General features: G+C 42.0%; 1 protein-coding gene across 1 annotated transcript in view; it reads left to right on the top strand.

The window, feature by feature from the left end:
• Positions 1-19,028, top strand: part of LAMB4 (laminin subunit beta 4) — a 790,532-nt gene that overhangs the window by 37,082 nt on the left and 734,422 nt on the right. The window contains exon 2 of the mRNA XM_086967212.1: positions 4,787-4,853. Coding sequence (XP_086823338.1) covers positions 4,820-4,853 — 34 coding nt within the window. The 5' untranslated portion in view covers positions 4,787-4,819. The remainder of the gene's footprint in view (positions 1-4,786; positions 4,854-19,028) is intronic.

The following is a 19,028-nucleotide window of genomic DNA, read 5'->3' as shown; positions in this document are numbered from 1 at the left end:
CTGCCAGTTGACCCTTGGAGTCCACTTCTCAGTCCAGGGGACAAGCATGATCAGGTCCAGCCTTCAGGTCTCCAAAATCTCTCAAACAGGGAGGCCAGTCTTTTTCTATACTTCTGCAAGTCCAAAGAGTGTGGAGCTAATGGCGAGGCACCACTATTGAAGAATGTACTAGCCAGTTGGTTGGGGTAACGTATAAGGCAATCCTCTTCCTACTTTTGCATCAAATCGTGTTAGCCTTACTCCTAACTATTCCGCAGTGTACTATTGTAAAAGACAACATGGCACAGCCTTCCCATGCTAGGAAACGGTTTGCCGAAGCACTCTGTAAAGTAACGACGTTTTGTACAATGACAATATACAAGCACATTCCAGAACACCAATTTGACAGAAGTGAACAAAGTTCCACAAGATGATTAAATCTTGGAGTCTTTAATGAAGATTACAGCCAGCCGACACGTGTTTCATCGCCTTCGCGATTCCTCAGGGCTAGATGGCCGTGTCAACATCAGAAGGTCGCTTAGCTGGTGATAATTCCGACCCAGCCGGGCCTTCCACTAGTAGCACTGGTTTGAGTGCGTCCAGAAGCGGTGAAAGTCCTTATATATATATCTAAAAGGCATATGCGTTTAAGTCGGGCTCGGAAATCACTCGGTGTTTTTCACCCGAATTTCGGAACTTCCGTGATCAGAGAGAGTGCAATGTCAATTCTTTTGAAAGGAAACCTGATGCGGTTCCAAATAGATTTTGTATCAAGCCGTGTGCGGCGTCTCCAGAGGTAACAGACGAGTGCAGCTCTTCCGGGCCCGGTTCCGTGTATGGACCATAGTGCTTCGGCAAGCCGTTTACTTGATAGGAGTAGTTCTTTACTCACAGGAGTGGTTTGGGTTTGTCCACTCGCCGTATAGCACCTGGAAAATTCATGTTATTTGAAACTGTATGCGTATGAACAGGCAGTGCACCCTCTTACTGATTCAAAAACCTTCGTCCTTCTAGTCTTCCCATGCTAGGAGTTGGTTTGTTTGCCAGCGAGTGGTCTGTTGAGTGAAATGAGAAGTCCCACCCTCCTCAGCTATGCCAAACTGGTTTTTGGACCAGCTCCCACTGGGATGTGCAAAACTAGCTAAAGAGAACACAGGTAACAAAAGGCTTCTCTTCCCCAGGTCTCCCTTTACACGTAATTATGAATTGGCTCACCTTACCCTGGTCCATTTCAAGTTAAAGAAGTTCCTGAATCCTCTGAAGATGCCCTTCCTGAGCTGATATGTGTCACATTCCTCAACCCAGGTCTTCTTATCAAGAGGCCTAAGCCATTGTTTCTGATGTGGGAACACTTTTCACAATTTATTAAAGGGAAGCACCGTTAGAGCCATTTGCCCGCAGGCTAATGCAAATTAGCCTATTGGAGGTTCAAACAAAGACTATTTAAAAATCACTGTTTCTTAACATTTAATAACATTTTACTTTACCACTGGATTGGATTTTGAATAAAAATTAAAAAATAGTTGTTAAATTATTCTGGTAGCTTGCCCCAAACCAGAATTAGCAGAGCTATGAGTTTATTCGAAACATCTGACAGATAGCTGGCTATGGCTCACAGCTAAATCCCTTTTACAGTGAATATAGCTTTATGGTCTAGTCATTGCCGATAAATCATCAACAAGGTAACTCCTGAAGGAATTTTTGGACATGATTAAATCTTACAAATTAATGTGACTAGTCATCAGCAACCTAATCAATAATTAATTAAATTATAGCACAATCGTTTTTTTATACAGTAAATACATCATAGATAAACAGGCACACTCTGTGTCAGATATGAAAAAAATAATGATTAATTTAATAAACAGAAGGATAAAAAGTGTTTTTCATAAACAGAATGATAAACACTTTTTTTAGTTGCTTCAATACTAAATTGATCCATATACAGTATTTGTACTGCTACTCAGAGGGTCACAACTGTTAATATGATGCCATAGTCCATACAGGGGGTCATAAATGGTGAGACAATCCCTAAGCCCAGGTATAACGTTTCTGCATTATAAATCTGACAGTCTCAAATACGCTTCATGGAGTGATGTGGAACAGCTGTTAATGTTTCAGTCTAGCATTGGATAAATTGAATAAATTCCAGACCTTCCTCACACAATATGTTAATTAACAATGAAGGTTCCACCATTAATTTATGTAAGAGTAAAAAAATATGTGAGAGGAAATGTGTGAGAATTGATTGGAAAAGATCATGCCATGAGCAAACAATCGCATAAGTCGCCAGAACAGAGGGAGCAGAAATGCACCCAACATCAGAGGTGTGGTGAAAAAATCAATGCTGGATTAACACTTTGCCATTGGCTGATTATTCGCTGATGAAGAAAGGAACCAGAAAAGCTTGATCTCTTCCTGTCCATACTGATCTCACTGCGGTACAATGAAATTGAAATTTGCTGGTGTATGGCAAAATATCAGATATCAGAAAGAGCAGTAACTACCAAACAAAATGGCTGATGTATGCAGACTGATCAATCTGAAAATGAAAACGTTCATCTCCAATTACAGAGGGCTAACCTTTTGCCCTTTTCTCTGTGTCGATCACATTGGCTCTACGAAGCAGCTAAAGGAAATTCCATATAGTCCTAAAAAGTGTGTGATGACGGCAGAACATGACACAAAATAATCATATTATTAATTTAACAGCAATTGAACAGTAGAGATGGCTCTGAACTTTAATATTGATCTTCAATTTGTACCAGCCAAGTGTAATGTTTTGTCAGTCTAGTCAGTTCCAAGTAGCAATCATCGTTACTGCATATTTCCAAGACCAAAACACAATACATTAGATTGTTCAGATTGTAATGGTTCAAAGTTGAAACAGTTTGGTTCTGCAACTGTGCATAAAGTATTCGGGGATGGTAAAAGTTGCGTATGGCATAATATTTATGCATTGTCTGCACAATACTACCCACAGATACATTGTGCCTTTGTGACACAAACTAAGAAGGAGTGAAACGAAACAGCCTTATATGACACTCTGGCCCACATTTATATCTATAGTGAAGCAACATTCACTATAGTGTCTCTTTACTTACCATTGAAAAGGCCAGCATGTGCAGTGCAAAACTGTATTGTATCGTGTGAGTGAAAGTAGGAACTTTAATAAATAAAGTCCTCTGAGTCTCACACAAGGAAGACAGATGACCAGGTGTGTGATACTCCTCTTTACATATTTTTTGTGTTGTCGTCTTGAGCAGCCAAAGTATGGAGGGGCATATTTATAAGGGCTTTGTTCATGAGCGCCCTATGCAATGTGGTACATGCATGACATGAACCTCTCAGTCATATATATGAAGCCACACATAGCCACATTGAGCTACTTCAGAGGCTTCACAAATATGGAGTAATGCAACACAGCACAAATCACTGCATTGCCTTACTCTGTTCAACAGAGGCTCCCAATGTCTTGATGCATTTCTAGATTTACAAGGGCTTGTAAACCTGGGAATGCTTCAAAATCTTATGCTTCCACAGGTAAGGCGTAACGAACAGAAATATTTGAATTTCTCCTTGTTTTTTTCCTCTTTCTATGTGTGCTGCATTTTGTAAAGTGTTTTGAAGTGGAAAAAAGGGTAAAAGAAATTAAACTACATTACACCACCATGACAAACAAATCCTAGATGCCACTCGAATAAGACCTTTTTTTAAAATCCAGATCCCTTTCAATGGCACTCTCTTCATATAACTACAAGCTTATGTCTCAACTCTTACTTCGCATGCTAGCATGTAAATGTAAATGTAAATGTAAATGTACATGTATTTATATAGCGCAAATCGCCCACATCGCAGGCATCTATGCGCTTGCTTAGGGAACCCGTCCTGGTATTCCCCTGTGAGATACCCCAGCAGGGTATCCACAAGGTGAAAGCCAGGCATCCCGCCGCGAGGGGCCGTTGTGGAGATTAAGCAAGCTATTGCCCAGAGTCGCAGAGTGTGAACCCGTGAGTCGAGTAGGCACCGGAGCGAGAATTATCGAGTCCGTGGAATTATTGAGCCCAACCCCCGTCGGGGCTGAGAATTGAACCCTGGTCCAGGGCCGATCTCAGCTTCCGGGTCTGCCGCCTCTAACCCCTGAGCCACACTTCTCCAGCATGGCACAGTCTCTTCAGCAAGGGAATATGTAGTAATAAATAGTATAGGGGGTTATTACCATGGCGGACGGGCTTAAGTCTGTCCGCCTTCGTCACAGGGAGTTGGACCGCCCGCCATGACTTGCTTTTCACCTCTGCTGCTGGCTCTTCAGCAGGCATTGAGATATCATAACTCAACTGGAATAGTTCATTACAGTTGAGCAGCTATGTAATTTCTTTATTACAAGTGACTAGAAATGTCACAGCTCAAATATAATATGGAAATTAGACAGGTTTTTCTATAAGGATTGCTGTCTCGCTTGCATTATAATGTGATTATAGCCATCAAATGTACATTGCTGTTAAGCATTGTTAATACGTTAGCGATATTAAAAATAGAATATAAGAAGTCAAATTCCCTAGTTGTATAAAATACCTTGATCAATACCTTGATTCTTATCAAGAACCTAGACATCAGGAAATGTTGGCGGCCTCCATGCTGGATAAAGAGCTAAAAGAGACGAGCCACCAGGCCAAACAAATCCTCTGTGCAACCCAGAAAAGATTTCCCAGTTCTAAATTTGCAAATGTTTAATGTAGAAAGGTATTTTGGCTGTGACTGAAATGTATTTACTCCTATGTCTTAGTTTCTTCTTTGTCTTCTACAGTTCACTTTCCATTTCAAGGTCTTCCTCAAGACGATGAGACTGCATCTATTTCTCACTTGCTTACTTGGTGAGTATGTCTCTTCATTCTGTTCTCAATGTGCAAGCGCCAAGGCCTATCAAGAATCACATCTAGAATTATACACAACCTTTCTGGTCAGCTCCCAGCTGCTATTACTAGCTCCAGATACATTTTGGCATATTGAGCCCTTTGGCACAGTTCACAAATTGGTGCTTCAAACATAGTTTTTTCAAAAATAAATGTAATGTTCAATAAAATGATGCAATATTATATGGATTTCATGAAATTGCTTTAACTTGTAACTCAAATGAAAATGTAATACAAGGGCATAACTTGTATTCAAAAGCCACACAAGACACCACCTAGAGATGGTTGGAGGACAAAATGTAACACAGTTGTGATTTAATTTTTTACAGAACTACTGTTTTGCTCTACCAGTGTGTACATATAACATGAATTTCACACAAGTTTCGCCAATATGCCTCCAAAAATAATGCCAACCAATACTCACTATCACCCATTTGTGCACTTTGAAATTTTATAGTAAAAGTATTATTTCTAAAACTAGAGAGGAGTATAGTCATTTTTAAACATATCCAAGAAAGAGTAAATACACAGTAAAGGTTTGGAAAGGGGTTTATTACATTTACAACATTTCTTGTGACAGTGGCATCCTTCAGGCACTTGCTAGCACTCTAATAATGTGTGCATTATCTCACAAGAAAATTAAAAGTTCAGAGTACGTATTTGAAGCATTGATGCTTGTGGGAATCCAGATTGTTGCGATCTGGATCTTTGGTGAACTGTCAACAGTTTATTAATGGTGTACTGGGTTATTGAATTGCTTTGACGTGAAATTAGGAATTCATATGGCTTAAGAATTTAAAAGTCAGGGAACCATTATTTTGATATATTAATTCTGTTGACTATTGTTTAAATGCAACAAATTTTAAAATGTATGCAAGCATAAATGTAGGGAACAGATATTGTGTGAGCTACTGTTGCATTCTCACAAAGTTAAGCATCCATTGATTTAAAAATGTAATGCAGAATTCTGAGAGTTATCCTGCTACTTAACCTAACAAAAGAAGATTTCGCGGACAATTATTGTAACAATGCATAAAGTCATTTTTGAGGACCTGTAAATGAAATGGATGAAGTGTATTACTTTAACATAATCTGTGAATTTTTACAATATGTTTTGCTGTACAGAGAACACCAATAAAAGGAGGCAGAGTCCTTAATGGAGAATTGTATTATGGCTGAAACAAGATATGTGCTGAGTGCTGATCTCAGCAATAGTTTAGAAAAGTGATAGTTCCCTAGCAGTGCACTGTGGAAGCATATATCTATCATAATTTAAGTTCTCAGCAGACCAGTTTCAAGCGGGTTTGAGGGATTATGTAATGTTCAGAAAAGCATAATTCAACCATAGTGCTTCATGTTGTGGTGCACCAATGGGTATCGGCACATTTATGGCCACTTTCCTTCCCCACACGGCGCAGGTATTGGCATTGTATAGGAACCAGTGAAAAAGCATACCAAATATTGTGTATTGTAACTTTAACATTAAACAGGATTGTGATTTGTTCAGGTTATTTTTCTGAACCTTTTCTCTTGCTACAGCGGTCTGATATGTAGTTTTTAGGTCGAGCGTAAGTGTACAGCCTCCTTATACTTTAGTATACTTCTCTTGCCGGATTAAAGCCATCTTCCTGCTTTTGATTTGTTTGTGTAGTGTCCTTTAAAAATCCTTTCTTGCTAGTGGTCAGTCCTGGCTCTTTGTCCTCTTTTTCTCTCTCCATTCCTCCCACGGAGCAGAGACTAAGTACAGCCTCATTTCACTATTGTTCTTTATCTGATCTTTGGGAGACTATTTTTTTCTTGGTGTCCTGCTCTGTTACTGCTTACTTGTGTTCAGCTTCGCTGCCCTAGCTGCTTACATGAAAATGTAGCATGTCTCCCTCACACCTTCTTTTAATGCCACAGTTGTGTTAGTGATGCCTCCAGCGCCGTACCTCCTGCTCCATTGACTGTATTTTGTTTTAGCTTTCTTGCACTTTTTAATGTCCACCTTCAGTTGGGATTTTTTTGGTAGGATATTTCTGTGCCTTTTGGGGTTCCTTTAAAGAGAAAATGGGCTTGTTCGAGTCCTGTATTATTTTTTTCCTGCTCGTGGTAATTCATTGGCATGCATATGCTGTCATTATAAAATAAATTAATCCCCCTACAATAATTGTTTACATATAGACATTCAAAATGACCCTTGTAATCGAGATTAGCAAGAAGCAAGTGATCGGAACCCGGAACCTTGTGGTGCAATCGACCATGTCTAAAAGTGACATGGCTGCTCGGCTGGCTGCTCGACTGCACGGTCCGCAGAGCTGCTGATGCTGGGGGGGTGTGACAGCTTCCGATTTTGTTTTGCTGGTACCAGCGCAGTGAGATAAATTAACAAAGGAGGGAGGTAGAGTATAGAAGTAGGATTTTTACTCCACAGGCATAGATACATAAACAAGGGGAATCCTACCTACAGTGACTGGGAGGAGTGTTACCCACAAAGGTGTGGGAGCACTTAGTGTTTTGTAAAGTACCCCTCACACACCAAAAGGCCCCTTGGTGTCATGCTTCATCATAGGGGCCTTCGCATCCCTCTAACGGGATGCGGCGTGCTGCAACCTACGACTACACGGGAGCACTGATAGTAATGACTATGTGTGGTGCATGTGGTGTAAGTGATAGGGATATTTATGTGAGTGGTGGGATTTAGTGAAGGGTTAAAAAGTACCTGGCTAGTGGGTGTGTAGGAAAAAACTTTATTCACAACCCCGGGCTGGTACTACTAAAAGAAGTGAAGTGCGAGGTTATCTGTCATGTTTATGGACAGTACCTCATGTGTGCGTCGACATGTTTCGGAGCATGTGCTCCTTCTTCAGGATGGGGGCACAACTACCCCACCTTACTCACGTTTCACTACTTTGTTTTGTGTAAATAACAAAAAGGGAAAAATATTTTTAAGTGTATTAAAGATATAGGCTATAGTGTGCCTACAGCGGTTTTTTGGCTCAGGATACATGCATTTGCATGACCTGAAAAAAGAAAAAGAAAAATGGATATGGTTACCCTAGTATGGGTAGCTCAGACAGGTGCAGTCACCTGGAACAAACCATTTGTGCAATTGGCCCTGTGAAAGAAAACGACAGACTAGACATACAACATAGAGAACACACATAATGTTTGTAAAAAAAGAATTATTGGTCATACTCATTGGATATAGCTTGCTTGCTTCATGAGCACTCTAGAACGTCTGGGGATTGATTGCTATTTGTGCAATCTAGATAGATAAACAGATTGGGTTTTAAAAGTCCGTTTTACTTACTTTGTCAGAAGGAGTGTTTCTTTTTGCCAACCCTATACTCACAAACTCGGGATGAGTTGTCCTCCGTACTGCCCCACACCCTGCTCCGCTGGAAATGATTGTGGGAGTCTGCCGTGTGGTATTTATACCAAGTCATCCTAATTAGCGTGGTCGTTAATGGATGTCTAGCGGATACGCTTTAATGCCCAAATAAGGGTAAACCGCTGTAGTAGCAATGATTGGTAGGCTGGTTGTAACACCTTATAGGTGGCAGGCTACTAGGGATGTAGCAACCTATAATACAACAGGACTTTGGAGGGACTGAGCTGCAGGGAGTTCAGGGCTATGGAGCCCTGGCTTGGTGACACTGTGGAATGTCCTGCTCCCTGTTGGAGTTTTGCCACTTTCAGGACATTCGCCTGGTGTGGGATTTCTCATCTGAGAGAGCGGGCAGTGGGATAGCAGTGAGTGGAGCACTTGAGGGATACTACGAGAGCAGGGACCCGGGCAGCAACATTACAAATTGCCTGCATCAACATTGACCTTGCACCGAACACCAGGCTTGGGCAGCAGCAGTGGAGTGTGATGACTGACCACAGCCTAACTCTTAGTGCTGCACTGGCATCCATCCACTCAGAATATTACTGACCACTGTCACTGATCCAAATACTGCTTGCAGGGACCCAGAAACCATAACAATGCATACAGACCAAACTACTCGAGTGCTTTGTGGCCACAAACACCGTCTTCAACTAAGCATATGTTTGCTTCAATGTGCACATCAATGTCCGCCAAACATTGTAACAGCCTAAATCTGACCACGTAACATAATATTCACTGCTACACAAAGTACGTGATTTGATATTCATGGTGATCCCTATTATGAATACAATACTTGATCACTGCATTTTTGTACTGGAAACGAAATCCAGAGGGATAAGTACATTTTACAGAATAAGAGAAATAGGTTACAACACTTGGGAGCAAAGTTTGCAAATATTGTGGATAGGCAAAGGATTGGCTTTTCTCAGTGTTCACTTTCATAAATGTACATATGCATTATGATATGTGAACAGTGTTGAGGAGCTGTGCTTTGGTCTCTTCTGTGTTCCACACATTACTCTGATTCTGCAGGACAAGGCTGCACTTGCAGTACCCCTGCCCTTTGACTGGCTGTAGCTTATGTTACCAATTTTTCCTGGCCAATTAATATACGCATCACAAGGAAACAGCCAGGTATTTCTGTCAGTACTAATCAACAGTAATATTCATGTGTCGACCTGTGAAACCTTATAATACTCACTAATAGGATGTGCCAGGATGGTGTTATAACAATAGTTCAGTGAGGACCGCACACTCTGCTGCCACTTAATCTTTTAAACCCCAGAAGCAGAAGTTGTATTTCTTCCATTGGTCTATAAATAGTGTCCTTCTCTGCACACAGTTTGTTTTCTCCTGAACTGGCAGGACATTGACACATTGTCCATTTTTTATAGAGATTCTGGTCTTTGCTCAGCTTCCGGCTGTGGCCTGGAATGATGGGGGCTGATGAGTGGCTGTGTGCTGGCATCTGGGGACATGGTTCACCCATTACCGACCTCTACGGAGAGAGGGGTGGGTGTTCGTCCAGGCCACACATGCATCTTTCTACTGACTGGTCTGTACTTAAAATCTTACCCTCCCACTCCTCCAGCTGTCTGACCAGGGGGTCCAGATTATCACATAGAGGTGCTACTCTGCTCCTAAAAACCCTTTCTTCAAATTAATATGCACCCCCTGAATCATTCCTTCTTGGGCTGTGCATCCCAGATCTGGAGCTGTGGACCCACCACCCATTGCCACCTCTACATCCAGAGAGATCAGTGGCGCTGCCTACACGCTTGCCCAGAAGCAGCATGGTGAATGGTGTGCACACTGTGCTAGGTCTCTGTGTGTTAGTAGCATTAGAGTTAACATTCTAACTCCTCTAGACAGTGTTACTAACTGCTTCTCTGGTCTCATTTGTAATTCCTTATTCTAATGGCATGTCCTTTAGGATAGCCCCATTATGTACATACCAAACTACATACATTTTGTCCCATCCACATGACATAATTGTTTTATACAGGTGACCTTTTACCTAGTAGCTTACTTCTGTCTCTCTGACATCAGGCTCTTGGTACCCTATCTTAATCACTGTACCTGACATACATAAACATGTCCACAGGCACAGCAGATTTATTCTGTATAAGAGTCGCCACTTTTTTCATCCATTGCCAACAGCCAGCTGTGCATGATCATGTTTGTTTAGAAAAGATTGGCAAGTAATTAGTGAATGTTTTAAAAACTTATCGATTCTAGAAGAAACCCTGGAGTGACCACTTTAGTATAAAAGACCCTCCCTCCCCCTTAGAGACAGAGAGGAAAATTCAATCCAGGCTGGACTAAGACTCTGCAGGCTGATCCTTCGACAGGCAGAGACCTGACATCCCTTGCGGGGTGCCATCCTTGATGCAGAGATGGGGTCCTTTATTCAGAACCATCAGGTGAAGGATTCTCACTGACATATCTAGACTAGGTGCATTTAGTAGGCTACACATCGTAGGAGTATGCCAGTGCTATTGTTTTATATCATCTGATTTTATTCATCTTATTAGCACTATTGTAGAAATGTATCTGCTATTTACGATAGTGGTGCTAGCAATCAAATTTTTCTGCTCCTGTCTTTTGATTGTGGCAGGTAATATGTTTCACACTCGACTGATACTTGACCAATAATTAATTATTGAAACCATTCCAATCGTCATTCTATGTATTGTTAGAAAAGTAAGCACGAGTGACTGAGCGAAAGATACCATATTATTTGCCACGATACCTGTGGAACCAGGGTTGTCATATTAAGTGGTTGCCAGAAACTACACACACCACTGTAGAATACAGGGGGGCAGGGGCAGTGGCACGGAGTCCGGGGTGTCCGGAGTCTGTTTGCATACCAAGCCCTCAGTTTAGGTAATGCAAAATGTGCAGGTCCTGTGGGTCCTAGGAACTACACAACACTAAGTCCTCTACACAGTGCTGCAGCTACCTCTTTGGTTCTGTCAGTAATTTGTCCATTCTTAGTTCTCTTGGCAGTGCTGCAGCTGCGTATTGGTCCCAGTGGTAATTCTCCATTCTTAGGGCCCGATGTAGGGAATTCTAATTTACCACTTCTAAAATACCGAATCATACCGATTCGGTATTCAAGAAGTGGTAAATTAGAGGGGGGAAATGTAGGTAAATCAGAATCGGTAAATACCGAATCGGTAAGATTCGGTATTTACCGATTCTGTAAATACCGAATCGGTATCCCCCATTGATTCCTATGGGCCATGAAGCCCATAGGAATCAATGTGGAATACTGAATCGGTATTTACCAATTCGGTAAATTCCGATTGTTGCAAGGGTGCAGGGGGTGTCACTTTGACACCCTCTAGCACCCCAATTCCGGACTTGTGTGCCATGTGGCACACAGACATGCCCTAAGGGCATGTCTGTGTGTCACATGGCACAGGTGTGCATGCACAGATGTGCATGCACACCTGGATTCGGTATTTTACCACCCAATTGGATTGGGTGGTAAAATACCGATTCTGTAAGGCCTGTGGGACTCAGTAGAGTCCCACCTACATCTCCAATTAACCGAATCGGTAAAAATACCGATTCGGTATTTTACTGATTCGGTAAATTCACTGATTCGGTAAATTTACCGAATCGGTAAAATAGGCCACCTACATCTAGAATAGCCATTTACCGGTCGGTAACGGCCAAATCGGCCGTTACCGGTCGGTAAATGTCGACCTACATCGGGCCCTTAGTCCTCTAGGCAGGGCTGCTAGCTGCTTCTCTGGTCCTGTCAGTAATTCCTAATTCAAAGTCCTCTAGGCAGTGCTGCAGCATTTGTCTCTGTTCCCAGTAGCAATTTCTCATTCTAAGTTCTCAAGACAGTGCTGCTAGCTGCTTCTCTGGTCTCATCGATAATTCCTCATTCTACATCCTCTAAACAGTGCAGAAGTTACTTCTCTGGTCCCAGTAGCAATTCCTCATTCTAAGTCCTCTAGCAGTGCTGTAGTTGTGTCTCTGTTCATACCACCACTGCAGTCCAGACAAAAACACGTAGGTAAAAGACATTGCCATTTACACCACCATTTGCTCTTACTCTAAAAAATGTGAGACCTATTCCAATGCACTTGCTTGTTATAGTTTGTTGATTGAACCACACTGTTGTCATATTCCAACCTAATCCCATCAATAGCTCTGGATATTGTGACCTTTTTTATTTTAAAGATTTTCAACAACCCTTACAAAATGTTCAAGATTTCATTAAAACATTTTTTAGCTTTTAGATTATGGACCATTGCAGTTCAGTGTATTTCCCGATTTGACTGGAAACAATGTTTCTGGCTGAAATGCTGGTGAAATCTCCAGATAGAAAAGCAAAGAAAACAATTCAATCAGGTGCATTCTTCCAGTTTCCCATGGTAATTCACCATTTCTCAGCAGGGGACAACCAGAGTTTCACTCATATTGATATGTAAAGTCAGCACTCAGGAATATCCAACACACATGTATTGATACTTTTGGGTGCAAAATTACCAATTTAGGTTATTGTACAACTTTGAATGGAGCTCTAAGAGTTTTCTTTAGGAAACTTTCGACTGACTGGATGAAATGCCTTGATCTGACAGGACTCAACAAAAAAAGTGATGGATGAATGCTTCAACTTAGCTTTGACACTTCCTGTTGGAGACATAAAGTTGATCTCTCTCTAGAGTGACAATGCGGGTGAAAAATGATGACTAAAGTGCAGCCCAAGCAATCAACATTGGCTGGATTAATGTGAGAATTTGTGTGGTCACTTTGTTGTTCATTGCAGTAGGTGCCATGAATGGGATGGATGAGTTATGTGCTCTCTCTGCTGCAAGAATCAAGCAATACACAACTGGCAATGCCTAAAGAGGCCTAGACTCGTGCAGGGTTGCTTGTTTTCCCAACTAAAATGAGCATATACTAGCAGAATGGGCTGGACTATTCCTGCTGGAGCTAGACCAGCACTGATTTCCTACAGCTAGTCTCAGTTTAGAGTGGCTGAGCGGAAAAAAGCTATACATTGGATTGCAGTCCGAGCTATCACCAGTGGATGAGATTACTTCAAATATTCCCTTTAAAACGTTGATGTTGGTTCCAGTTGACCTACATGACAAATGATTTTAGATTGATGTGAAAATGGTGAGAGACAATTTGTGGGCCAGTAAAGTGCAATAAAATAGGTAAATTAGGTTCCCCAATGGACTGCATAATGGATGTTACTGGGGTTAAATGATGAAAAAGTAGTGAAATCAGAAAGTTAATAGTACATTATAATAATTCTCATACTTTCTTATGTAGTGCTTCATACTTTGCTTCTGCCATTTCCAAGAACTGGAAATAGTATGCATTGCTATTCATTAAAAGGTGCTACCATTGTTCACCAAAAGTGGAAGGACAACGCAGCAGCGGCCCATGGAGGTAAGAGTGGTGAGGCCAAGTAGGAGGGGGGGATTCAACAGACGACCCCCAGGGAAAATTAAAAAAATAATTAATTTTCCCTCGTCCTGTAGAAATCCCGCATCCCCACCCTCACCTTGCCCCACCACTCTCACCTGCACAGCCGCTGCTGCTGAGTTTTCTTTTCCACGACTTACACTCTGTATCTGCTGATCACAGTGTGTCATCTTGAGTGGAAACTGGTTAACTTATAAAATAGTGAGGTGGTGCCATTTCTTGAGGCCTTTGGGTGAGAGTTCTTAATCTAAAAAAGCATAAACCCATACACATGGATACTCACATGTGCACTCACTCACACCCACCCAGCCAGGCTAGCTTGAATCCAGTGGCACAGTGAGCAAGGGACCCACGTCTGGGCATACCCATCCCACTTAGGGTGAAAAGCGCTACGCAAACAAATAATGGACAGAATGCTAAATAAATCATACATTAACCCGCAGTCAATAGATCTGGGTTCAATCCATCATTTTTTTGCTCACCAAGCCACCTGAGAAACCTGGCCTGGCAGTTTGGGCTGGACTGTTCTCATTGGGCGCAGGGTCAAGACTGATTTGTATATGGCTGGGTCCAAACTGGAATGGCATGATGAGCAAAAATACTATGGATTTAGGCCCAGATCTCTGTACCAGGGTGAATGTGGGACATTGTTCTGTATTCTGTCCATCAATTGTTCTTTTTGCATTTGTCCATCAATCGTTCTTTTTGTATTTGTCACCCGAGTGGGATGGGTGTGCCCAGACGTGGGTCCAAAGCTCTCTGTGCCACTGGAGTCAAGCTATCCTGACCGATGAGGGCTAAAAACCCGAAACCGGTCCTAGGATGCTTGTTTCCAGTCCTTGGAGGATCTGGCCTGGCAGTACGGGCTGGACTGTTCCCATTGGGCGCAGGGTCAAGACTGATTTGCATATGGCTGGGTCCAAAGTGGAATGGCATGGTGAGCAAAAGCACACACGCACATACTCACAGAAGCTCACACCTATCTGTCTAGAGACACATATGTGTGCATTCTCACAATGACACATTCACAAGCACACAAATATACATACTTGCACATGCTGACAACACACATCCCTACATATACTTCACATGCAAACAAACATTCAGTGTTCCCTTTATCTGGCTGGCCAAAGTGGTAATAAGGGCTTCACTCTGCTCTGCAGAAGCATGATGGCCCTGGAAAAAGCTGGAGGCTGTAGCTCAGAACGATAGAGAGCTGTGTCATCAGATGATCTTGTTGTCTCCACTCAATAACTAAACTTGTGAAGTATCAACCATTGAGAGGAGGACCATTCCTAATTTATCACAGGGCGGGATAGGGTTAGAGTGTCTTGCTGATCCCACCCCACTCTGTGACAAGTTGAGAAAGAGTGGTGTAAGGCTTCCCTGATTGACAGTCAGCCCAAGGCACTTTAAGGCTGAACTCAAGCACCCTGGGCTGATTTTATTTGTGACTGTGCCAAGCGTCATCAGTTGAGGGATCTTCAGATACCTTTGCTGGTAGTAACCCAGGGCTGTGAGATCTTCAGCCCAGCAAACCTTTTTCTGGGTGGCGACTTCATCAGTACATGAAAAGTTCATGGGTACCTCACCCTGTCATGATGAGTGTCTGTCAGGCTAACCCTCCCTCAGTCTGACAGACACTCTTCATCCACAGAAAAAATGGGGAGGATTGACCCATCTATCTGACACTAACAAGATGGCCCTGTCCATCTTATCAGCTCGTAAGAAAGAAGCAAAAACGACTCTTCGAGCCATCTGAAGGGTTATAGCAGATGCTGCATATCTGAAATAAAGGGCATTTTTAATGCCAACAAGCAGCCATCCTTGACTAACACAAGGTAAAGTTTTGAGTATAAATTTAGGCTTAATGGTAAAGGTTTTGAAGGTTAACCAAGTGACACGACGTTAAATTAGATTTGTGTATAGCCTTGGTTCGTGCATAGAGACATGTTGTAGCGCACGATGATCTGTTGTGGAAACAGTATTGGCACATGCCAAATTTGCAGATTGAAGCCTTGCTTAGAAGTTAAATTTGGTGATGGATAAATATGGCACTTTGGTTAACTGCCTCAAAAGTTATAACACTATACGGGAACGACAGTTTCATGAGCTAATTCTTGCTTATAGTGGTCTGTCTAAGTTATTGGTGAAACTAGGCTTTTGGCATAATAAATCAAGTTAATGAGGTAGCAGGATAACAGGCAAGTAAGTATAAACATTGTCATTGGTGCATTACGAACCATAGCATGTGGATGATATAATAGGACTGCAAAGCAAATCTTATTATTTGGGCATATTCACTTAAATCATGTACCATAATCCTTTCTTGACATGTGATGCTTAGCAAAAATATTCCTGTTATTTTAAGAATTCTCGAAAAATGAACAAGGCATTGGAAGCTAGCCCGGACTGGCAAATGTACAGATCATTTATCGAGTTCCATGGCAGCATTGTACCATTAACATTACAAAGTGATTTCTTCCGTAGAAAAAATAGCACTTTGAAAAAAAGTGAAATTTTCCTTTACGTTTCCGTTGAAATGATGTAAAGGTTATTAAGCAAAAGCTAAAAAAAACACACTTAAATTCGACATGTATAATCAGTAATGCAACCATAACTTTCCCAATCCATTTCTCATGGCCTCAGGTAAAAGCTTACATTTGTAAATACAGATCACGACTGACATCCCTGAATGAGTTCAACACCAATATCCTACATAATCCACGGGGATCTATTTTTTCAAACAGTCTGAGAGGAGCAGTATGAATGCATTCCATAGGCCCTGAGTTGTGTGTCATAGATTGTTGAGTGAAAAGTCTAGGCCAACATGCTCTGACTTTGACCATAAATTCAACACCCTTACCCTTAGAGTTCACGGGGCGCTCAGTACCCCAGCTCTCAATGTCCCCAGGAGATGGCATTTTAGAACGTCGATTGATCTCTGGATGCAGAACCTGGCCTTCTGCCTGTGTCTGCAAAAAATATACCTCCTTGTAGAGCTTATTGGGCATAGCCTTTGGATCTGCCATGTGAGCGCAGGGTGCAGGTCTTACACAGTTCACTCTACTCGTCCTCTGAATATATGCCCGGTACCTGCTTGGTGTGATGGTAGGGGAAGTTTGGCAAGATTTTGTACTGATTTTGGCATCCTCTATGAAAGCGCCCTTGACAGTGGCAGCTCGCAGAGAGAGTGCTGCAGGGTGGTGGGTGGGGCAGGGAGGGGCAGGATGGCGGGGTAGTCGAGTCAGACGTATGCCGGCCAGGAGGCAGGAGTAAAGTAAGTACGTAAATAAATGTGCACCTTGTGCTCGCTGCATCGCCAGCTCGGCGATGCAGCGAGCGCAAGGTAAATAGTTTTATTTATTTATTTACTTACTTTACTCGTGCCCGCTGTACGTCAGACTACACTACTGGCTGAACATACTAGAGTAATGCAAGGTAGCGCAAATATCTTCCTTGCGTTACTGTGCGGCAGGGAAGCTTTCCATGGGTGGAGCCTGGGTGTTCCCATGCATCCGCTCTCAGATTGTGACACATTTCCAGATTTAACAACACTGCTAGACCTGGGAATGCATCAGAATTGGTCGCCTTTCCACCAGAGGCGTAACGAGGCAAAATATCTTTATTTCACCTTGTTGTTTCCTCTTTGTAAGTGTGCTGTGTTCCGCAGCATACACAGAGGAGGAAAATGCCTAGAAGGATTGTTTTTGTGCAAGAAGGTGCTCCTTCCTGCACAAGAACAATCCTGCCTGCAAGGCAGGCACCCATACAACATTACGCAAGGGTGTCTGTGTTGGTGCTAGGCAGCCAAAAGTACGCCAGTGCTAGGAATGGACAGGAATGCTCTGTATAATGGTAAACATAGCGCATTCCGGCCCTTTCTCTTTCACGCAGCGCAGCAAGGAGGCTTGCTGAGTTGCAATGCATGATTTTTTTTATGCCTATGGATCTTAGTGTATACTGTATATGATGCCACTACTTGGAAAGCCCTTCATTTGTGAAAATAAATACATGAGTGTAGGGGTCAAATTTTTTCTTAGGAGCACACCACTGAGGCTGCCTAATGCAGTGGTTGCAAAATATCAAGGCAGATTGGTCTTGATTCCCCTTATTGCCTTTTTTTCCTACAACCCTACACTTCCTGTTTTTATCTCACTTTTGCACATTAGTTTTTAGCCCTTCTTTATATTTTGACATTATGTTCCTATCTTTCTCATCCTCTCTTCTACTTTATGCTGTTCATAAGGCGTGTGTACTTTTGGAAATTGCTGAATATTTTGATTTCCAGATATGTAAGATGTGAAAGTCAGCAACTTATGTGTTCTGAGCATACCACTTTTGTGCAATGTTTATTACTCTCAAGTCACTTCTCAGCACATCTGACCAAGAGAGTGCTTGTGTTTTCCTTATGTTTTGCACTGTCTCCTAGAGGCACTGGACAGAATGAATACAAAGATTCTCAGGTCTTGTAAACTCTTTATTCTACCTAAGACAAAGCCAAAAGGTCCAAGCCTTTATGAGCTTAGTAAACATGTGGTTCAAATATTTCACAAATATGGCACACACCTTGTTACAATATAGGGTAAATCAGTCTTGAAATTGGTGGCCTGTTACTAATAAATGGTGAGTGGCCCTTTCCACTTTGTCTTTCATCTTAATTTTGAACGGACTCTAACCACTGTAGTGGGAGTTATTTAATGGTGTATGTAATAATGTCACATTTTCTGTGTAGTTAAAATGGCTCCTAAGAGATATGGTGAGTACTTTCTCCTTGTCTTCCTTCCCATCAGCCAGTTTAAATTTACCAGTCACTATGCCGTCATGTCACACCTTCACATTTTGACTTTTAAAGATCCTCTGCCTTTGCCAACATGATACATCCTGCCATCTCTCATCTTTTTAAGAAATGTATTTACATTTTAGATAACAAGAATGGTGTATTCTGTGGGAGATTTGAAAGAATGTGAGACAGTTGTAGGTTGACTTTTCCAGAAGGATGGATTTTTCTGCTGGCGCTCCAGACAAACGTGACATTTCTTTATGTTTTCATATATTTCATAGAAGTAAATCGCTGCTTAATGTACACAACTTTGAGTCATCTTCAAACATGCACGTGTTGACCAGTGCTCAGAGTTGGGCTACTCACTAAGGCAGTCTGGTACCGTGGCACTATCACATGGCCCAGCATGAAATGTCAAGAATGTGGGCCATTGTTGTTGGTGCTGAGGGCCATGACGGGACCAAAAGAAATGGCCCACAGAGTCGCCCTTTCAAGCTGGCTCATCTGTCACTGCCAGAGTACC

The sequence above is a fragment of the Lissotriton vulgaris genome, chromosome 1_1 (assembly GCF_964263255.1).
Source record: "Lissotriton vulgaris chromosome 1_1, aLisVul1.2, whole genome shotgun sequence".
NCBI lineage: Eukaryota > Metazoa > Chordata > Amphibia > Caudata > Salamandridae > Lissotriton > Lissotriton vulgaris.
Note: the sequence above shows the minus strand (reverse complement) of the source record. Positions and strands in the feature narration are given on the sequence as shown.